The following is a 24,880-nucleotide window of genomic DNA, read 5'->3' on the forward strand; positions in this document are numbered from 1 at the left end:
AAGAGGGATTTGATAATTTGGGTAAAGGAATCACATGTGCTAACTTCCAAGCTGTTGGAAAGGTATTGGATTCAAAGGAAAAGTTTATAATGTGGGTAATAACAGGGTTTAAAGAGTCAAGAACAGGTATTAACATATCCCGACTAATGTTGTCATTACCAACCGCCTTGGAAGTGATAGATAGGATGCTTCTCTTGACTTCGCTCTCTGTGACTGTATGAAAATTAAAAGGAATACAATCAGGCGTGATGGCGTTCGCCATCTTTAACAATGTTTCAGCCTTCGTAGAGGCTGAAATTGTTAAAGGGGGAGTACAAAAATGTTTATTTAGAGAATTCAGATCAAATGAATGTTGAGAAGATTTTGAGGGATTACCCACGCCTAAATATTTAAAAAATCTCCACATTTGTGAAGTAGACAGTTTATCGATGGAGGAGTAGATGAAACGGCGTTTAGCATCTCTACACATCCTATTGCAGAGATTTCGCAATTTTTTGTACGTCGCAATATTAAGGTCAGTAGGATTCCTTTTAGAGACTCTCTTGGCTTTGTCACGTTTTGCCATAATATTTTTAATAGTTTGAGTGAGCCAAGGTGCAGGTAGATGTTTTACCTTAATTTTCCTAATTGGAGCGTGTTTGTCATACAACTTTGTTAATGAATCATTAAAATAGGCCACCTTATCGTCAACATTCGTAAACGCATAGACGTTACTCCAGTCAATGTCATTGGCGTCATAACATAAATTTGCAATATTTCGATTTTTCATATTGCGTCTTAGAATTGTTTTAGTCTTGCGCTTTGAGAAGGAGAGTTTATAGCTAACGAAGAGTAAATCATGGAAGGAGAAAGGAGCTGTCAGCTGACCATGAGCTGACACACTGTGAGGGTTGGAGACAATAATGACATCAAGAAGAGACGGAGTACAATTAGGTGAAAAATGAGTTTCTGAGAGAGGAAGAATAGTAAAATTAAAAGAAGACACGATAGATTTTAGATTTGTCGCTCTGTAATCATTTTTCACGAGACAAGTGTTAAGATCAGCCATTATGATCACATGTTCATAAGAAGGTGATAGTTTCTCAAGAAAAGTTTTGAAGACCTCAAAGGTGTTAAAATAATTAATATTTAAGGAAGGACAATAGAGGACCCCTAAAAGGAGTTTAGTGTGATGGGAAGAAATTTCTATGAAGAGGTATTCAAGGATGTTAGGGGAAAGGTTTGAGGATTGTTGTATTAACCGAAAGGGTATATTATTTCGTAAGAAAATGCAAACACCTCCCCCTCTCTGAGAAACTCTGTCATTACGAATTAGAGTGAAATCCGGTAAAGTCTAAAGAGTCGAAGGAAGAGAAGGTTTTAACCAAGACTCAGAAACAAGGATACCGTCGACCTGCACGTTGCTAAATGATGCGAGAAAATCAGAGTAATGTGCCGGAATGCTTTGCGCATTTATATGTACAAAATTAAGATAGTTAGAATTGCAGGAAAAAATAGAATTTAATTGTGAATCAACCGTCAAGCCTTCACTATCAAAAGATTGATTATGGCTAGAAACACTACGGAAATCATCAGAGGAGCATGAAAAGAAATCATCATTTATACAAGAATCACTTAAGTCAGACATATAGATATAAAATAAATACTAATATATAAATATATATACCTTAATCTAAATAAAATAAATAACAAAAACAATTAAACGAAATAAAAATACAACTAATCACAAGCGAAACAAATAATCTCCCACATTATTTGTCCCTGGCTTAATAAATACATAACAAAAAGAGAAACAAAAAAAAAAGTCTATATCTATGCTACCTATCTACAATTATACAAGCACAATAATAAATAAAAGAAAATAACTTAGATTACAAAATTTGTCAACATGTATTCCTAAAAATATGGTTGATTCAACATTTTCAATTTTTGTGTTATTCCATTCTACATTTATGTCTAAAACATTGCTATTGGGTGTTTGGAATTGTATAATTTTAGTTTTTGATAGATTTATTTGTAAATTGTTAATAGTTAGCCAGTGAATTACTTTTGTCAAAACAATGTTGGCCTCCCTTTCAATATTCTGTCTGTTGTCACATTTAATATTAATTGTCGTATCATCAGCAAATAATATGCATTCTTGATTCAACGCGTCTGGCATGTCATTTATATAAATAAGAAATAGTAGAGGACCCAATATACTACCCTGAGGAACTCCAAAGCGATTAATACAATATGGTGAAAAGAAATTTTGTCTTTTAAACCTAGAGACCTTTGTTATTGTAACACACTGTTCTCTATTATTTAAGTAACTTGCAAACTATTCAAGCGGTTGTCCTCTAATCCCATATCTGTACATTTTTTCTAATAGTAGACTGTGACATACAAAATCGAATGCCTTTGTCATATCTAAAAAAATTGATAGTGGGTATATTTTTTTATTTAAACTTTCTGTTATACTTTTTATAAGTGTAAAACAGGCCAATGTTGTAGAGCTATTTTTTCGAAACCCGTATTGAGACTTTTTTAATATACTAAACTTTGTTAAAAAGCTGTAAAGTTTATCACTCATTACCTTCTTGATGTTTAGATATTAACGCGGATGTCTTTTTAAGAATATTGATATTATATTACAACATATAGATTGGCTCAACACATAGCAAGGATATTATCACCCCTCCGAGGACACACTGCGGCGTATGTCAAGGATTCTTACCAGTTTGTTGGTGAAATCAAAGACCTTAAATTAACCAACAACGAGACAATGGTTAGTTTTGATGTCCAGTCATTGTATACCTCCTTACCCATACAAGACTGCATCGAAATTGTCAAGAGGAAGTTACAGACACACAACATGCCTATTGAATATGCAGAGCTGTTACATCACTGCCTCACATCTGGTTATTTATTGTGGAATGATGAATTCTATGTACAAGTTGACGGAGTAGCCATGGGTTCCCCAGTATCCCCCGTGGTCGCTGATTTATTCATGGAAGACCTAGAAGAGAGGGCTCTTCGCTCCGGACCAATAACACCTAGGTTTTATAAACGGTACGTAGATGACACTTTCACAATACTACCTAGTGATCTGACATCTGCATTTTTAGTACATCTCAATTCTATAAATAAAAACATTCAATTTACTATGGAATTAGAGGCAAATAATTCTTTAGCTTTTCTTGACATCCTTATTATCAGGAATCCTGACAATACATTAAGTCACACAGTTTATAGGAAACCCACACACACCAATAAATACCTCAATGGTGACTCGCACCACCACCCTAGTCAGTTAGCTACCGTTGGCAAATCTTTGTTTCAGAGAGCCCACCATCTCTGCGATGCTGAACACCTAGAGGACGAGCTACTTCAGGTCAAGCTTGCACTCCACCAGAACAAGCTGCCCGTGCCTCGCCAGCATCGCAGAAGCCGTATCAAGCCACCCACAGTTGAGCGACAACCTGCATTTCTACCATATGTGAAGGGAGTTACAGACAGGATTGGCAATATCTTGAAGCGAGCTTCGATTAAAACCATTTACAAGCCTCATAAGAAAGTGAGCCAGTTCTTGAGACCTATCAAGAGTAATATCCCTTTACAAACTGCGGGAGTATATAAACTCGAATGTGAGTGTGGTTTATCTTACATAGGTCAAACAAAGAGAAGCATCGGTACTAGGGTCAAGGAACATATAGGAGATGTCAAAAATAGGCGTTCTTCAAAGTCTGCAGTCTGTGAACATGCTCTGGATAAACCCAACCATTTTATTCGATTTGATAAACCACAGATCCTCGCTAGAGAACACAGATTCATTCCTAGAATGATACGTGAGGCTATTGAAATTCAAAAACATCCGAACTTCAATAGAGAAGATGGTTGGAGACTTTCTAACACTTTGGATCCACTTATTAAAAATTTAAAATCCCAAATCCAACAGACTGCAAGACCTAAAGATACAGTTAGTGCCTTCTGCGTGCAACCGGAACGCTACTCAAGATACCAATTAAGAAATCGTTGGCGGTAGTTGTAAATAATATTTCTTTTTAATTCGAACAGACAAATGTCACCTTAGTCTGCCCGTGACCACGAACACTGCAAAGTGCTCGAAACGTCGGGATGTTAAAATAAAATAAAATAATTAATATACGCGATTAAATCCGTTAAAAAACTAGTTTTATTTCAATGTGTAATAATCGCGAAAATCTAAGACAACATTATGTGAACCAGTACGGACAGGAAACATCAAATAAAATTCGCCGGTTGGAGTACCTAAAAGTCAAACATGCCCGATTCGTAACGTCCATGAACTTCCTGAAAAGATGCCGTGACAATAATCTTATTCCGGTTTGTGTAAGGATCGCACCTAAGAAGGACATAAAGCATGGTGATAAAATACTCAATCAGGCAAGTAAGAAATTATTGTTATAACTCATCCGAGAACATCGATTTGACGCGCGACGGTTAACGGATCAAATTGACAGCCTAAGTAAAGAACTTGAGTCACGATTATCTAAAACAGATTGGCAAAAATGCTACGATTTTACTAATAAACGAGCCGCTATAAAATATAATAACTTAAAATTAAAACAAATAAAAAAATTCGAAAAACTCAGCGGAGTAAAATCAAATTATAAGAATTTCAACAATGGCAACACCGGGGAAATTCAAAAAACCTGCGCGTGCTTCACTTGTCAATCTGTCAAAACAAAGTTTAGATGAATCGACTATTGCGGTATTAAATAAAGGATTAAACTTTGCACCGGCTCCATCCACAATACCGTTTGAAGACATTATTTGCAATGTGGAGGAGTGTCTTTTCAAAAATAACATCACAAAGGAAGACTCGGAAGCTATTCGACAGGACATTTCGAGTGTTTTACGTCGAAGCCGGCCTCCGAAAAGAAACCTTACTCGTGATGAATCTATAGCACTGAAGAACTTACGCAATAATAAAGACATTACAGTCCTCCGAGCAGATAAGGGAAACGCGACCGTTGTGATGGATACGTGTGATTATAACCAGAAAATTTCCGCGATTTTATCGGATGTAAAAACTTATAAAAAAGTAACTAAAGACCCTACTAATAATATTCTTAAAAAGACATCCGCGTTAATATCTAAACATCAAGAAAAATTAAATCTGGACAAAAAATCACTCGTGCCTACATGTGCAAAGCCACCAAAACTGTATGGGTTACCTAAGATCCATAAAACTGGTGCTCCGCTGCGTCCTATTGTAAGCCAAATCGATACACCAACATATAGATTGGCTCAACACATAGCAAGGATATTATCACCCCTCCGAGGACACACTGCGGCGTATGTCAAGGATTCTTACCAGTTTGTTGGTGAAATCAAAGACCTTAAATTAACCAACAACGAGACAATGGTTAGTTTTGATGTCCAGTCATTGTATACCTCCTTACCCATACAAGACTGCATCGAAATTGTCAAGAGGAAGTTACAGACACACAACATGCCTATTGAATATGCAGAGCTGTTACATCACTGCCTCACATCTGGTTATTTATTGTGGAATGATGAATTCTATGTACAAGTTGACGGAGTAGCCATGGGTTCCCCAGTATCCCCCGTGGTCGCTGATTTATTCATGGAAGACCTAGAAGAGAGGGCTCTTCGCTCCGGACCAATAACACCTAGGTTTTATAAACGGTACGTAGATGACACTTTCACAATACTACCTAGTGATCTGACATCTGCATTTTTAGTACATCTCAATTTAAATATGTACAGATACTGTTGTAGCAGCACATCTGTACGTCGTTACGTCGCGTCGCTAGCCACTTATTAGCCTCTCCAAGCACATACCACATCTGTAGTCCCCTACAGAGTGGGGTAATTTCGGACAGCGGGTAAATGCGGACACCACTGTATTGGTTAGTCTATCTAACCCCGTCCCACGTTACATTCATAGCGGTGTCGAGTCCGCCATCATTAATGCCCGGATTGATGTCAACACGGCAGGACGCACGCACCTTTCACGGTAAGATTTATTCTTTATTTCGAAGTGGTTTCTTGTAATTTTTGTTCATATATGTTGCATGTCAATGCTATGATATTTCTTTAACTTAAAAACTGTATTGGATATGTATTAATACTGTTGATCACGTATAAAAATGTGGAATAATAAGTTACTACTATTATTACCTAATCTAAAAATTATTGCTGCACAATTTTGATATCCAGTTGGGTTAATTACGGATAGTTGTCTTGGGGAAAATACGGACGTCTGTATTTACCCCAAAATTGGGTTCATAATGGTTAATTAAAATAAAATGAAAATTATTTTTTTCTTACAGATGCCTCGCACTTATAAACGAAAGACAGAACGGGCATATACGCTTGAAACTTTAAAAATAGCTGTAAGAGAGATTAAAGAAAAGAAAATCAGTTTTAGACGCGCTCGAGAGAAGTACAACATACCAAGAGCTACATTATTTGATCAAGTTCGAAAACACACCGAAGACAACCAAAACGCGGTAAGAAACCAATTTTTACTGAATCTCAAAAGCTAGAGCTTGCCACTTTCATTCTGAAGTGCTGTAGAAATTATTACGGAATAACGCCTCTAACACTTTGAAAAATCGCATATAAATTTGCTACAGCTAATGGCTTGGCGCATAACTTTAACAAGACGACAGGCATGGATGGTATGGGCTGGTACTACTCTTTTATGTCAAGGTACCCGGAAATTTCATCCCGCAAACCGGAAGCTACATCTTTAAGCCGAATCACAGCCTTTAACGAAGAGGAAGTGGATATTTATTTTACTAACTTGACACAGTTAATTAATAAACATAGTTTTAGGGCTGATGCTATTTATAATGGTGATATAACAGGAATTAGCACGGTCACCGAAGATTTTTTCGTTCACTGGCTTGAACATTTCAAAAGTTTTAGTCGACCATCTGCTGATAACCAAATTTTACTTATTCTGGATAACCATGAAAGCCATATTAGCTTGGCTAGTTATGAATTTTGTAAGAAAAAAATTATTCACGTCTTAACACTGCCACCACATTCTTCACACAAAATGCAGCCTTTTGACCTCACGTTACATGGACCTTTGAAAACGACTTATAATAAGAAGTGTGTAACATTCATAGTTAATAATCCTGGTGCCAAAATTACAACTTTTGATGTTGTTGGCTTATACACAAAGGCTTTCAATCGGTCAACTAATATAGAAAAGCTATGAATGGTCAACCTCGAGCATGAGAATAAGGAACCTGAATCAAGTACTAATATTAGGAATGGTGCTCAACAAATTTGAATGATACTCCCACCCAAAATGTTCCAGAATTATTCAATTTGAATGAGCAGGGAAGTCCTAATGTGTGTGTTCATCAGCATCATCAGCATCAGCAGCCTGTAAATTTTCCCACTGCTGGGCTAAAGGCCTCCTCTCCCTTTGAGGAGAAGGTTTGGAGCATATTCCACCACGCTGCTCCAATGCGGGTTGGCGGAATACACATGTGGCAGAATTTCGTTGAAATTAGACACATGCAGGTTTCCTCACGATATTTTCCTTCACCGCCGAGCACGAGATGAATTATAAACACAAATTATATTATAAGCACATGAAAATTCAGTGGTGCCTGCCTGGGTTTGAACCCGAAATCATCGGTTAAGATGCACGCGTTCTAACCACTGGGCCATCTCGGCTCTATGTGTGTGTTCAGACTCAAGATAATACAGGTATTACTATTGCAGCCAGAAATGATTCCATACCCCAAAACCGAACCACAAATCAGGGAGAAAATCAAACTGATGTATCTGTTGAATAAATAAATTTATAAAGTAAGATTATAGTTTTCAAAAGGTGTTAGTTCAAGTTTTCTGCCACTATGGCGCTATTGCTCATCGAGTCACAAAACACTTAGTCTGTGGACGGGTGATATATATATATTCTTTATTGCACTTAAAAAGACATTACAGAAAATAACAAAATAGAGATATATATTTTTTTTATTATCTGTGCTCTATGTTATTTGTATTATAACTTCCGCCTTGTGCAAGAATATTTTGCTTTCAATAAAGTGTTTAGTTTAAAGAAATCTAACAAGAGTTTTATTGGAATTCTTCCAAATCTCAATAGTATCATTAGACACATCATCCATGAATGACACCACAAGTTACTGTAATAAGGAACTTCAATTAAACTCACCTTCGAGTCAAACTCACCGGCTTTAGTACCACTATCTAACATAATCAATGTGCCCACTACAAAGTCACCAATCAAGAAAAGAAACTTGAAAACGAATCGTTCTATAATATTTACTGGCACCCCAGAAAAAATAGAATTAGAGAAGAAAGAAATGAAAAAAAATAGCAAAGAAAATTAAACAAGAAGTAGGAACAAAAGCAAAGAAGAATGTTACTAAAAAAAAGAATGACAAAGGAAATGGTGTAAAAAATCTTAAAATTTTTGAAAATGATGATGACACTGTGCCTACATATTATGTTATTAATATAAGCAAATACCACCATATTTGGCACCAAGAAACAGATTGATATTCGATATGCTACATACTAAGTTAATAAATCATTGTGTTCTGTAGTTAATCCCCATCCAAGCTTCGCATTGTAATATCGTCGCATTAATTAAATACTGCAATACATATGTACATCTATACTCAATTGCCTTTCATTTCGTCGACAACACATAGGAAACCGGCAAATTGGTGACCCCGACGTGATTAAATTATGGGACTTCAAGGCCTGAATAGCCGAGGTTAGTAGTAAACCATCGACGTCAGCTGATAACCTTTCCACGTTGCAAGCACAAGTAGCTCAGTTGTCTTTACAAGTGATGGAATTGTAAAACATTCAAAGATTTTAACACAAAAAAAGAAATTATAATATTCACAATCGCTATCGATCAAAATCCCGTGGCCGTAATATAATACAACGTAAGTCGTACAGCGCCGACGATCTTTGTTATTATCATGCACGATTTCGCCATAGAGCTAACAAATGTACAGAGCCGTGCGCATGGAATAAACAAAGTACCCAGAACCAGGAAAACTAAATAAGGCGCAGTCAGTAGCCGATGTCTGTGCCCTTTTACCATCCCACCGCCTGTGCGTGACCGACTTAAACAGTGGCCTACGTTTTTTGGTGGACACGGGAGCCAACGTTTCTCTTTTGCCAGCCGTTAAAAAGCCCTATAGACAAAGTGAAAGGGACAATTATAGACTGTATGCCGCAAACGGTAGTGAAATACGCACATATGGTACTAAACGCTTAGATTTAAATTTAAAATTAAGAAGATCTCACGCGTGGAATTTTATACTCGCTGATGTAAAATAGCCGATCCTTGGTGCCGATTTTTGGAATCACCACAAACTCTTAGTGGATGTAAATGGTCGCAGACTTACCGATTCTGTTACAAGTCTAAACGTTATTGGGTCTATAGAAAATTGTAAACAAGACACTATCATAACAATACAGGTCACAAACCCGTATTACGATTTATTGTCAGTTTATCCGGATATAACAAAACCTGTGTGCTACAAAAATGTGCCAAAACGCTATGCACCACATCGAGACTACTGGACCCCCTGTCTTCGCTCGCGCTTGACCTCTTTCCGCAGATAAATATATGGGAGTCAAGAAAGAGTTTGAATATATGCAAGAAATAGGCATATGTCGACCTGAAGAAATAGGCGTATTCGAAGAGCTGTTGGACCAGTCCACTTCACGTTGTTGCTAAAAAGAACGGTGAAATACGACCCTGCGGCGATTATCGCAGTCTTAATGCCATCACCAAGCCAGATAGATACCCGATTCCGCGTATTCATGACTTGAAATAAAACTAGTTTTTTTAACGGATTTAATCGCGTATATTAATTATTTTATTTTAACATCCCGACAGGGCAGACTCTGCCCGTGACCGTGTTTTATTTCAATGTGTAATAATCGCGAAAATCTAAGACAACATTATATTCATGACTTTACACACCTATTGTGGCTGGCTGGTAAGCCAATATTTTCTCGAATTGATTTACATCGTGCATACCACTTTATTCCGACGGCGCCGGACGATATAGAAAAAACCGCAATAATAACTCCATTTGGTCTGTACGAATTCCCACGAATGACCTTCGGTTTAAGGAACGCAGCCCAAGCTTTTCAGCGCTTTATGAACCATGTCGTTTTTGAAGGTCTAGATTTTATATTTAATTATATGGATGACAGCATTATTTTTTCAAACTTTGAATCGGAACATCAAACGTACTTAGACACCGTGTTCAAACGTCTTAATCAATACGGCGTTACAATTAACTTAGCCAAGTGCGATTTTGGAAAATCGGAAGTAGACTTTTTGGGATACCACGTATCTAAAGAGACAACCATCTATGAGTGATAGGGTGAAGGTTATTACAGAGTATCCCAAGCTAAAAACAGTATCACAATTGCGCCGCTTTATGGGAATGATTAACTTTTATCGAAGTCATTTACCTAATGCCGCTATGTACCATGTAATTTTAAATGCATATTTACATAATACAAAACGCAACGATAAAACCCCAATTACATGGAGTAAAGAGGCCGAAGAGGCATTTGAATTGTGTAAAAATAATTTAAAAGAGGCCGTTTTGCTGTCGCATCCTGTTTCCGAAGCACCATTAGCTATAATGACTGACGCGTTCAACACATGTGCAGGCGCTGTTCTGCAACAAAAAATCGACCAAAAATTGATACCGCTATCATTCTTTTCCTGTAAATTCAGCGAAGCAACGTTACAGTGCTTACGACCGGGAGCTATTATCTATATACATGGCTGTAAAACATTTTAGGTATATAATTGAAGGTCAACAAATGACCGTGTTTACGGATCATAAGGCGCTCGAGTACGCCTTACTAAAAAAAGCTACGAGTGGCAGCGATACACTTGGACGCCTAAGACACCTGGATTTCATAAGTCAGTTTTGTAAATTGATAAAGTACATTCAAGGCTCACGAAATATTGTGGCGGATACCTTATCAAGAATCGAACAGATGCCTTCGCCAATCGATTACTCAGAATAATCTAAGGCACAACAAAACTATGAAGAATTAAAATACTTGTTGAAGTCGAAAATTTTAAATTTTAAAGCAATCCTATATCCAAATTACAGTAACCCAATATATTGTGAAATTTCAAGAGTATGCGCGCCCTTACCTACTGCACGGCTATTGTAAAGCTATTCACGGAATTAGTCACAGTGGCATGCGCACCACTAGAAAAATGATAACAAATAGATACTTTTGGAAATCTATGACTTCGGACAGCGCTGGAGAGCGCTTGCGTTAATTGCCAAAAATCGAAAAATCAACGCCACACAATATCTCCGCTCAGCCCTTTTCCACCTTGTAGCCGCTTTGAGCACCTTCATTTGGACATTGTCGGCCCGTTAACGTACTGTCAAGGATATCGATACATATTGACTATGATGGACAGAGCGACTGGGTGGCCCGAGGTTAAATGTTTAAAGGATATCTATACAGAAAGCGTCGCACACGCTTTATATTCTCAATGGATAACAAGATTCGGTTGCCCCGCCAAAATGACTACAGACCAAGGCCGCCAGTTTGAATAAAAAAATTTTTTTTTAAATGGCTAAATATTTGGGCATATCGAAAATTCGCACTACTGCGTACCATCCACAGGCTAACGGTTTAATAAAAAGATGGCACAGAACGTTAAAAGCAGCGCTGATGTCACGTGGAAATCTGAAAATTGGGTACACGAGTTACCGACCGTTTTATTAGGCCTCAGAGCAAGCTTACGAGACGATACTGACATTTCTGCTGCGGAAATGGTTTCAAAGTCAAAGTCAAAAATCTTTATTCAACATAGAAGTGTTTACACTTGCTTATTGATTGTCAAAAATCTACCACCGGTTCGGACTTTAGCACCTCGGACCTGAGAAGAACCGGCGAAAGAAACTCAGCGGGATATATTTTTTTTTAACCATTTTCCATGTACAATGATAATTATATTTTAGTTATTTGAAACAGCCTGGAGGCGATCATTTCATTCCCAAGGTGTGCAGTCATCTAAAAAGTCATTAGTGTTGTAATATCCTTTAGCACACAAACGCTCTTTAACGATTCTTTTGAATTTTATAATTGAAAAATTTTGAACGTTTTCTGGGATCCTGTTGTAAAAACGTATACATTGCCCCAAAAAAGAGTTACTAACCCTGTGTAATCGGGTACTTGGAGTAACAAGTTTATTCTTGTTCCTAGTGTTAATAGAATGTACGTCACAATTTCTGGGAAAATCATTTATGTTTTTGCGTACATACATAACATTATCAAAAACAAATTGAGAAGCGAGTCATTATTTTAATTTCTTTAAATTTACCTCTTAACGAATCTTTTGGGCCCAGGTTATAAATTGCACGAATAGCCCTCTTCTGCAGTACAAAAATAGTATTAATGTCAGCTGCATTACCCCAGAGTAGGATGCCATACGACATTATACTATGGAAATAACTGAAGTACGCAAGGCGAGCCGTATCCACATCAGTCAAAAGTCTAATTTTTTTTACCGCATAGGCTGCAGAGCTGAGTCTATTCGCCAATTTATTTATATGGGGGCCCCATTGGAGCTTAGAGTCTATTGTCATACCAAGGAACTCTGTTAATTCTAAAACATCTAATACTTCCCCGTTTAAACGTACACTCGTTTTGACACATCTTACATTGGGAGTAGTAAATTTAATACGTTTATGGAACTACTTTAAAATTACCCGGATTTTTTTTTGAGCCGTCAAAGCAAGCATCTCCAGAAAACGAAACACTATTGCAAAATCCACGTAAGCGTATTCGTAACTTTGCCGCTGTACCGAAGCATCCCCACAGACAAGGAAATATATTTCTTCACGCAGCTTTATCATCGTGTACATACGTATTATATATAAACTTTTTATATAAAGAAATACATTTATTAAAAACACAAGTGAACAGTGCTACATTAAAATATAATTATTACTATATGAACTTTGGAATAGTACATAAAACATTTAAAATACAATTTAAATAGTTAGTATTAAGTGCAATTTAGTAAACAATCTCAGTGTTTTCATTTAAAAAGTAGTTTATTATGTATAAAGTTTACAATGACAAATAAATGCAATCTGTGTGGTAAATTCATAGCAGCGGTAGATAGTGCTAAATGTTCTCGTTGTACAAGCACGTACCATCGAGTCTGCGTTAACATAAGCCCGAAAGGTTTGGCGCCGACAAAATGGCAATGTCGTGACTGCAAGAGGAAGACTAAACCTCTTATTAACTCCCCAGACCCTCCCGTGCCAGAAACGAGTGAGGATACTTTTGTTGACGCTAGCATGACGACGGACGGCTCACGGACTCTCGTCAATGAAATTAGATTGCTGCGAACTGAACTTTCAACGTTTGGGCGAGAGATGGCGCAATGTAGGCAAGAGCTTACGCACATCAATACCGCAATAAATGACTTCAACACACGGGTTGATAAGATAGAGGAGAGACTTTCAACGTTAGAATTACGTATTGCCGATTTTCCGAATGCCTCTGTGATTTCCGCGGACCAAGATATAATAACGCAACTACGACAAGAACTACACGAAAAAGAGCAAGAAAATCTTTTAAATGACGTTGTTATACAGGGCCTAGCAGAAAAGCCAGCGGAAAATACAGTTCAGATTGTCAGCTTGGTGGCGTCCAAAATCGGTATCACGCTGGATGACAGGGATATAGTCTCAGCTGAGCGAGCGGGGCCCCGCCGCGGTCTCAATGAAGGCGAGGAGCGACCGCACCCCCGGCCGCTCATTGTGCGCCTCACTAGACGTGCGGTGCGCGATCAGCTACTACGGGCGGCACGAGTGCGTCGTACTGTGGACTCGACGGGTATTATTGAAGGACAGCCGCGACGTTTTTATATTAATGAACGTCTGACAAGAACGAACGCCCAGCTATTCTTTAAGGCTCGCGAAGAAGGTCGACGCAAGGCGTGGAAGTTCATCTGGACAAATGCAGGTCGTATCTTTGTCCGAAAAGATGCCAACTCCATTTCTCATTGCATACGGTCTGAAAAAGATATTAAGAAATTTTTTGGAGTCGATTAAATTGGAAAATCATGTGTACTGGCACTCATAATATATTCTTAATTTTAATTTTTACATTAGCTAAATGTACAACTTAGTCAACATCTGGCAAAAATCTGTAGAAACGTTATAATAATATTTGTTATTATTTTAGAAAATTATATTATATTCTTGTGTTATTTTTATATCTCAATACTGTGTCGAATAGGAGTGTGCAACTGTGGTATAATGATAAGGTATTGTTTTGTTGCTATATATCTGTTTTTAACTCATATATTTTTAATAACTTATACAACTACAATTTATAAATATACATATATACATAAATACTCATTATATAAAAATATTACAATTCTATTAAAACTTACAATTTTACTAATGTTTATAAGTATAGTATACTTTTATTTTAGAACATGCAAATTATATGACATCTACCCTATCTTTACAATATATATAAAAACTAAAAAGTATATATAAAAACTAAAAAGTATTGGTTGTATATTAAAATTTTTAAAAAATCTCTTAAATGTTGCAATGTTGAATAATAAGAAATTAAAAATTGGCTTCCTAAATAAGGGTTCATTAAGAACTAGACATGAGGAGTTTATCGTAGCTGTACAAAAACATGAAGTTGACATAATGGCAGTTGATGAGATTTGGTTGAGACCAGACGAAGAGGGCTGCGCCCCGGTTGTGCCTGGCTATAGCTTGCATCATATACCACGACCTGCATTCACTAAGCGCGAACGTGGAGGAGGAGTCGGGTTTTACATTAAGCGTGGTATTTCATCACACTTGCTTAATCACCCCGCTACTACAAATGTGGAGCAAATGTGGCTTAGTGTAAAAATTAACAGTAAGGTCATCATAATAGGCACAGCGTATAGACCCCAGTGGCTAAACCCGCAAACTTTTATTGACGCCTTAACCTAAACGTTTGGCTCACTTAAATATTATGATAGTATTATATTGGTTGGTGATTTTAATATAGATTATCTCAACAAAAATTCAATAGGGTTTACAGCGTTGGTTAATTTTCTTTCGTTTACTGGTCTAACTCAACATATAACCGAACCTACTCATTCTACGGCGGGCGCAAATACCTTACTCGACTTATTTTGTACCGACACACTTAACATTCAGACTAATGTAGACCACATATCCGACCTTAGTCACCATGCATTCATAACCGGTATTCTTAACATTAAAGTAGAAAAATCTCGACCACTTAAAATAACTACTAGGAGCTTAAAAACCATCAATAGAGAATTACTTAGTGCATACCTAGAAAATATAGATTGGGATTTTCTAGCTGGGCTAGAAAACGTAAATGACTTAGTTACTGAGTTTACAGGTGTTATTATTGAGGTCTTTGATCTAATAGCTCCCATAAAGATGAAGAACGTAAATGAGCAACATTATCCTTGGATAACAGATAATATAAAATTAATGATGAATTTACGTAACGAAGCTCATACACAGGCTAAGCTCTCGAATAATGAGGTTCATAGGGAATATTATAAAATGTTAAAAAAATTAGTTGAGGAAACGATGCAAAATGAAAAGAAAGTTTACATAAAAATATTTATTAACAATTACGCGAAAAATTCCCCCATCATGTGGAAAAATTTGAAAAAACATAATGTTGTCTTAGATTTTCGCGATTATTACACATTGAAATAAAACTAGTTTTTAACGGATTTAATCGCGTATATTAATTTTTTTTATTTTTTATTTTAACATCCCGACGTTTGGAGCACTTTGCAGTGTTCGTGGTCACGGGCAGACTAAGGTGACATTTGTCTGTTCGAATTAAAAAGAAATATTATTTACAACTACCGCCAACGATTTCTTAATTGGTATCTTGAGTAGCGTTCCGGTTGCACGCATAAGGCACTAACTGTATCTTTAGGTCTTGCAGTCTGTTGGATTTGGGATTTTAAATTTTTAATAAGTGGATCCCAAGTGTTAGAAAGTCTCCAACCATCTTCTCTATTGAAGTTCGGATGTTTTTGAATTTCAATAGCCTCGCGTATCATTCTAGGAATGAATCTGTGTTCTCTAGCGAGGATCTGTGGTTTATCAAATCGAATAAAATGGTTAGGTTTATCCAGAGCATGTTCACAGACTGCAGACTTTGAAGAACGCCTATTTTTGACATCTCCTATATGTTTCTTGACCCTAGTACCGATACTTCTCTTTGTTTGGCCTATGTAAGATAAACCACACTCACATTCGAGTTTATATACTCCCGCAGTTTGTAAAGGGATATTACTCTTGATAGGTCTCAAGAACTGGCTCACTTTCTTATGAGGCTTGTAAATGGTTTTAATCGAAGCGCGCTTCAAGATATTGCCAATCCTGTCTGTAACTCCCTTTACATATAGTAGAAATGCAGGTTGTCGCTCAACTGTGGGTGGCTTGATACGGCTTCTGCGATGCTGGCGAGGCACGGGCAGCTTGTTCTGGTGGAGTGCAAGCTTGACCTGAAGTAGCTCGTCCTCTAGGTGTTCAGCATCGCAGAGATGGTGGGCTCTCTGAAACAAAGATTTGCCAACGGTAGCTAACTGACTAGGGTGGTGGTGCGAGTCACCATTGAGGTATTTATTGGTGTGTGTGGGTTTCCTATAAACTGTGTGACTTAATGTATTGTCAGGACTCCTGATAATAAGGATGTCAAGAAAAGCTAAAGAATTATTTGCCTCTAATTCCATAGTAAATTGAATGTTTTTATTTATAGAATTGAGATGTACTAAAAATACAGATGTCAGATCACTAGGTAGTATTGTGAAAGTGTCATCTACGTACCGTTTATAAAACCTAGGTGTTATTGGTCCGGAGCGAAGAGTCCTCTCCTCTAGGTCTTCCATGAATAAATCAGCGACCACGGGGGATACTGGGGAACCCATGGCTACTCCGTCAACTTGTACATAGAATTCATCATTCCACAATAAATAACCAGATGTGAGGCAGTGATGTAACAGCTCTGCATATTCAATAGGCATGTTGTGTGTCTGTAACTTCCTCTTGACAATTTCGATGCAGTCTTGTATGGGTAAGGAGGTGAACAATGACTGGACATCAAAACTAACCATTGTCTCGTTGTTGGTTAATTTAAGGTCTTTGATTTCACCAACAAACTGGTAAGAATCCTTGACATACGCCGCAGTGTGTCCTCGGAGGGGTGATAATATCCTTGCTATGTGTTGAGCCAATCTATATGTTGGTGTATCGATTTGGCTTACAATAGGACGCAGCGGAGCACCAGTTTTATGGATCTTAGGTAACCCATACAGTTTAGGTGGCTTTGCACATGTAGGCACGAGTGATTTTTATACGATATATAAACTCGAATGTGAGTGTGGTTTATCTTACATAGGCCAAACAAAGAGAAGTATCGGTACTAGGGTCAAGGAACATATAGGAGATGTCAAAAATAGGCGTTCTTCAAAGTCTGCAGTCTGTGAACATGCTCTGGATAAACCTAACCATTTTATTCGATTTGATAAACCACAGATCCTCGCTAGAGAACACAGATTCATTCCTAGAATGATACGCGAGGCTATTGAAATTCAAAAACATCCGAACTTCAATAGAGAAGATGGTTGGAGACTTTCTAACACTTGGGATCCACTTATTAAAAATTTAAAATCCCAAATCCAACAGACTGCAAGACCTAAAGATACAGTTAGTGCCTTATGCGTGCAACCGGAACGCTACTCAAGATACCAATTAAGAAATCGTTGGCGGTAGTTGTAAATAATATTTCTTTTTAATTCGAACAGACAAATGTCACCTTAGTCTGCCCGTGACCACGAACACTGCAAAGTGCTCGAAACGTCGGGATGTTAAAATAAAAAAAAAAAAAAAATAATATACGCGATTAAATCCGTTAAAAACTAGTTTTATTTCAATTGAAAAAACATGTTAGAATTAAAAGTAAAAAAACTTTGCAATTGCCGGAAAAATTTAATGATCCGGAGTCAATTAATTCGTTCTTTCTGAATATTCCCGGGTCACAAAATGCATCATTATCTGCCATATCATATTTTGATTTACATTCATTTAATGATGACTTGAATTTTAAATTAAAGCTAGTAAGCGAAGAAATGGTCTTGAAGGAGCTGATAGTTTAAAGTCAAATGCCATAGGGAGGGACGGCATATCTCTGGATATGATATTATTGACTCTTCCCTATACACTCAGAATTATAACGTGCATAATAAATAAATCCATAATGACTCATATATTTCCTGACATGTGGAAAGAGTCAGTAATTCGACCTATCCCCAAAAATAATAACCCTGTTAGCTTAAAAGATCTTCGACCTATAAGCATTCTACCATGTCTCTCTAAGGTTCTTGAAAAAGTAGTGTGTCGTCAATTAACAGAATATCTAGAATTAAATCGAATACTACCTGAAGAGCAGTCTGGGTTTAGAAAAGGTCGTAGCATAACTACCGCTCTGGCCTGTGTTGTTGACGACATACTTACAGCTCAAGACGAAGGAAAAGGCACTATTCTCGTTATGCTAGATTACTCCCGCGCATTTGACTGTATTAATATTCCTCTGCTATTGTCCAAGTTAAAATATTATGGTTTTGATCATACATCTCTAAATTGGTTTTCCAGTTACCTTAATGATAGAAAACAGAGAGTTGAATTGAAGTGTGAAGATGGGAGGCCTTTAATCTCAGGCTGTTCCTCAGTTAAAAGAGGAGTGCCACAAGGCTCAATTCTAGGCCCACTTCTTTTTATATTATACAGCTCGGACATTACGAAGTGTATTAAACATTGCAATTATCACATATATGCCGATGATGTTCAGCTGTATATTTCCTTTAAACCTAATTTCAGAGACAGATAACGCGCTAGAAAAGCTTAATGGAGATCTTAGTAATATCTCAAACTGGTCTGAGTCCAATACATTAGTGCTGACTCCAAGTAAAACTAAATATATGTTACTGGGTACTCCTAATCAAATAAAAAAATATATCTGTTAAAACCCTCAACATACAAATAAAGGGTGAAAATATTCAGAGAGTTTCTGAGGCAAAAAATTTGGGTGTCTTAATGGACGAGAATCTACGCTTTGAAAACTACTATTCTGAAATTGTCCGCAATTGCTATTACCGTTTAAAGATTCTATATCGTATCCGTGACTCACTGAGTACTGATTTGCGTATTACATTGTGTGAGAGTTTGGTTTTGTCTAAGCTGAATTACGCTGATGCACTTACAGGACCAAGACTGCTTGTAAGAACTAAAAACGTAACACAACGTGTTCAAAATGCTTGCGCTCGATATTGTTTTCACATACCCCCTCGCACTCACGTCACGCCATTTTTGAATAATTCTGGTTGTTTAAAGATGGAAAGCCGTAGAAAATTACATTTAGCAACACTTTTATTTGGCATAATGAAAAATAAGGAACCCTTGTACCTTTACAAAAAACTGCGATGGGCGAGAGACGAAAATACCTCGTATGGTACCAGGGCGACTACATACATGCTCAAACAGCATAAGCACAGCTCCGCTAGTTTTCGAGGCAGTTTCCGGTACTCCGCGAGCAAAATCTGGAACAACCTGCCACCGCCTATCCGTAGCCTGCAAAACATTAATAATTTTAAAACAAAATTCAAGACCCATCTGCTAAATTTACAAAAGCAGACATAGATCTTGTGTATACATGATTTATATTAGGTACTACTAGGTATATACTAGGTACTTTTTTTTTTTTTATTATTATTATTATTTATTTATTTAATGTTACTAAACTCAACTAATTTTTCTAATTCAACAACCTTTTTAAATATTACGTATTAAATATACCTAGGTATTATATATAATTATTTTTAATTTGATAAACTACTTGCCTATAGGTTATGGCCATCTTGCAATATGGAAGTTGCTCCTTACTTGAACACGGATGCCGGATTGCCTTGACTCGCCTATGATATTTCACTCCCTGAAAATACATACAAAAATACGATTACATTATTAATATGCATATTTTAAAGTAAATAATATATAACACAAACAGATTCTTTGACTAAAAATAAGTTGATAATTAAATTTTAAATATAATTAACAGATATACTAAATAAAATAATACCTAACATACCTTACAGTAGCACAGGACATTTGCATTATGTCAATTTATGTGTTGCTGAATACAGTGGCGGATTTACCAGCAGGCTGAGTAGGCTTGAGCCTAGGGCGGCAGATTTTTGGGGCGGCAAATTTGGTTACCGATTTTTTTTTTTTTGCTACCAGAAATCAAAAAGATTTCTGGATGACGGTTTTCTGTTTAGCAATCTTCCATATTCTAGAGTGAAACAGCTAGTTCGCCGCCCCCAACCAGTAATCGGTTGGGGGCGGCGAATCGGTAATCGGTCTTTGCGCCCTCTCCCCGCACTTTGATGAGTGTAAAGAGCGAAATTATAGAAAATGTCTTTTTCTTTTCCTACCGTCAACCCATACAGCCAGTCCTATTATTTTTTGGAGGCTGCGAACTGCATGGTTTGTATATAATTTAGTGATTTTAATTTGAATGTAGGAAATAATTTAGTGAATAATTTTACCTATTTTAATCTTATGTATCGACTATTATGTGTTGAACATGCACTAGCTTTAGAAAATTTTATTTGAATTCTAGAAAAACCTTGAGCAGCGATAGCGAGATAGTCTGCTGTCAAAAAAATATTTTTCCCCGAATGCGCTATTTTTTTTAAATGCTACAATGTTATCAATGACGTCAATGTTGCACGTGCACGTGATAAGGTCCATTCTCCTAATTCTCCATTCCCATAACCGCGTGGGTTACCACGGTTACCCAAACATATCGAGGCGAAAAACGAAAACAACATCGAAACAAAAGAAAATAAGGCACGAAACTAGAAAACCACGAGTTTTACGCTTGCGAAAAATACTGGGTCGCGATTCGAGACGCTCTCTGCTCTATGTTGTGTGGAGTTAGTAAATGCGAACCAGAATTCACGAAATATATTGTAATCATTATTGTAATCAAATTCCTCGTTTTAAAATTTCGAGTAGTATAAGTAGGAGTGTCGTGATTTTTACCGGCACCTCCAAAATACAGCTGCAACAAAGGCGAACTGTGACTTTAGCGTGCTGCTGTAATTGCATACCGAATTGATATTTCTACGCGGGTGTGTGCTGTTTTTTTTTCGACGTGTTTCGCGGATTGTATGAATTTTTTCACAACACCGGTAAGTAAAAACTTTTAATAATCCCAATAAATAACAATAAATTATCTGTAACGAATAAATTCATTCAAAAAGCCCTTCAAAAATATTTTTCATTTCGAAGCTTGGAACATGGTCTCGTTAAACTTTTGAACATTTTCATACTAACCATAAGATATTCTAAAAGATTGCACATGGTTATCTTATCATTTTGTTTTTTTAATGAAGCAAACATGAAACAATAGAAATAATAATTCACAATAAACAATTCATCGGAAACTGTGCAAAGAAGTTTCGATTTTTCGTGATAGAATAACAAAAATTACGTTACGCTAACTATTTATTGCGGGAATTCGGAACGAAGGATGCCGTTGCTTGCGTATGAGAAATAAACTTCTTAATTTCATTCTTTCCATTTCAGTTCCTGAAAAGAAATTGTAAAAATTAGTGATGGTAGAAAGCGACTTAGCGGAGCGGAGTACAAAAAGAAGGCCAAAATAAAAAAAGAAGAACAAGAGCAAATCATACGAAAAACCACAAAAATTGACAGTTTTTTCAAAAATGAAAATTGTATCGAAAAGTCGGGAACGTCAACAATGCAATCTGGAAAGGATGAAACGGACTTCAAATCGGCTGCCCATCTGTCATCTGTTGAACTATCGACTAAAGAAAAAGTTTGACTGAAAGAGAATGATTGTGTTCTTGACGGCGAGTGCTCCAAAATTAATGATTGTGTTTTTGACGACGAGTGCTCCAAAATTGAAGATGCCTCTCGGACCGAGTCGTTAAACGATGATCGAATGCAAACAACTGAAGATCAGAACAAGGATCCAGCTTTATGGGAAATTAACGACACTTTAAGGGAAATTATTGCAAGATGCGGCTTCGATCAAAACAAATGTTCTGACTTCTCTAAAAGTGAAAGAGTATATGCTGATCAACGTCGTTTCTTGCCAGTGAGTATCTTCCAAAGAAAAATGAAAAACAATGAAGTAAAGGACCGAAATTGGCTGGTTTACTCCGAAAGTAAGAGATCCGTATACTGCGGGCCGTGTTTAGCATTTGGTCCATTGGAGAATAAAACTCAGTTCGAGAACGAAGGATTTAATGACTGGAAAAATGCAGAACTTCGAGTAGCTCAGCATGAAAACTCAGCGCGTCATAAATCCAGTATCCTTAGTTTGAAAGCTAGAAGTGCGATTGATTCTCGAATCGATAATTTACTTCATTTGCAAATTGATGAAGAAATCACTTATTGGAGAAGCGTTTTGAAAAGGGTTGTTGCTGTAGTGAAGCGGCTGTGTTCAAGAGGTCTCGCTTTTAGAGGAAAAAGTGAAAAGTTCGGTGATCCACACAACTGGAATTATTTTATGATCCTGGAACTGTTAGCTGAGTTCGATCCTTTCTTAGCCAGTCATATTGAGCGGTTTGGGAATCAAGGATCCGGAAGTACCAGTTACTTGTCGAAAACAGTTTGCGATGAGTTTATACTCTTGATGGGCCATAAAGTATTGAAGCAAATTGGAGATGAGATAAGAAGGGCGAAATACTTTTCCTTAATTATCGATTCGACACCGGATATAGCGCATGTGGACCAGCTCACCTTCGTGATCCGATATGTTTCAGAAACAGGAGAACCCTGTGAAAGATTCCTCAAGTTTTTGCCCTCAGTGGGACATAAAGCTGAAGAAATGTTTGCTGCTATTGCTTCGGAACTGAAAACCTTGGGTTTGAATATTCAAGACTGCCGTGGACAATCTTATGACAATGCCGCAAATATGTCTGGGATATACAATGGCTTACAGGCTAAAATTCAACGTCAAGCACCATTTGCTTTTTTCGTTCCTTGCTCTGCCCATTCTTTAAATTTAGTGGCAACAGCGACTGCTGAATCGTGCACAGAAGCTTGTCGATTCTTTATGTTGCTCCAAGAAATATACGTTTTTTTTTCAAGTTCGACACAACGCTGGAAGATTTTGATGACTGAAGTTGGAGAAGACAAAACAGTCAAGAGAGTAAACCTCACACGTTGGTCAGCTAGAGAGGATGCGTGTAAAAGTTTGAGAGATTCGTGGCACGAAGTCATTAAAGCTTTGGAAGTAATCAGGGACGATTGCACGGAGAAGCCTGTCACAAGAAACGAAGCAACGGGAATTCTTTCAAAGTTGAATCAATTGGAAACGGCGTTGATGGTTGTTGTGTGGAACGTTTTTTTGGAAAGAATAAACAAAGTAAATGTTCAAATCCAGGCTTCTACCGTCGATTTGATTACCGTAGCCGATCTTTATGAATCTCTTCGCAAGTTTTTCGTGGATCAACGGGAAAACTTCAAGTATTTTGAAGAAATGGCGATGGAATTAAGTGCGTCGAAGCAATACGCAAAAGACCTCGGAAAAAGACAACCGAAAAGGAAAAAAATTGCTGACGAAACACCCGAGGAAGAAATAAGTATGACCGCAAGTGATACTTTCAAAATCAACACATTTCTCGTCATCATTGATAGACTCGCATCCGAATTGGAAAAAAGGAAGAAGGCGTACGACAATTTCAATGAAAAATTTTCATTTCTGACCACAATGAGCGAATTGTCATCATCAACCCTTACGAAAAAGGCTCGGTCTTTGGAAGAAACGTACCCTAATGATTTAGAGACTGAATTCGTTCAAGAATGCATACATTTTCGAAGCCACATTTCTTCGCAAAGCATTCTGGTGAAACCAGAGAGTTTGCAGAACGTTTATCCGAACTTGGACTTTATTATCCCTTCGTATGGCTTTATGTACACCAGCGACGAATTGTTCGGGTGAGAGAAGTTTTTCTTGTTTAAAAAGGGTTAAAAATTATTTGAGATCGACCTTGAGCCAAGAAAAATTAAACGCTTTAGCTCTTTTGTGCATAGAGTCAGAATTGATGAACAAAATCACGTACGACGATATCATCGATGATTTTGCCAACAAAAAATCACGCAAAAAAGTATTGTAACGTAATTATATAAATATACGCAATAAAGATGATTTATTCTGTTTATTCACGTCTACCAATTGTGTAAGTAGCATGCATTACCCCGCCTTCCAAATCTTACACGATTGAGCTTTAATTTGCTCAAAAATACACCTAAACATTATTTTACGTACAATTCCAACGAAATTGTTGTAAAAATAATCTAGGACATGACAATTTGACAATTGTGGAGGCAAGGGCGGCAAAAGCTTTACAGCCTATACCTTGAAAATTTGTAAATCCGCCACTGGCTGAATATCGTTTAGTGCATAAAAATGGAAAAAAATTCTCAATTAACCTATGGTAGTTCTTTTATGATGCTTTTACTATGTTTGTTGTTCACTTTGTATTGTTTTTACAATTCATGTAAGCAAATAAAATCACTTTAAGGTAGTAATAACACGTCACAGAATAAGTAACATAATAGGTTTATTATGACGCAACGTGACGCAATCTACACGGGCGTGCGGTGACGATTACACTGACGTCGAGGATGTTCCGTTATGTCCACATCCACGTTGCGGCCGCGCACCCCCCGCCCCGCGCGAAGCCTGTTTTTTTTTTATAAACACT

The 24,880-nt window shown here is 37.2% G+C and overlaps 1 protein-coding gene across 1 annotated transcript; it reads left to right on the forward strand.

Annotated features, from left to right (window-relative positions):
* Positions 1–22,107: 22,107 nt before the first annotated feature.
* LOC125075554 (zinc finger MYM-type protein 1-like) lies at positions 22,108–24,114 on the forward strand. The gene has a single exon (XM_047687266.1). It carries the CDS (start codon positions 22,108–22,110, stop codon positions 24,112–24,114), a length of 2,007 nt encoding a protein of 668 aa, XP_047543222.1.
* The last annotated feature ends 766 nt before the right edge of the window (positions 24,115–24,880 follow it).

This window comes from Vanessa atalanta, chromosome W, assembly GCF_905147765.1.
Source record: "Vanessa atalanta chromosome W, ilVanAtal1.2, whole genome shotgun sequence".
Taxonomy (NCBI): Eukaryota; Metazoa; Arthropoda; class Insecta; order Lepidoptera; family Nymphalidae; genus Vanessa; species Vanessa atalanta.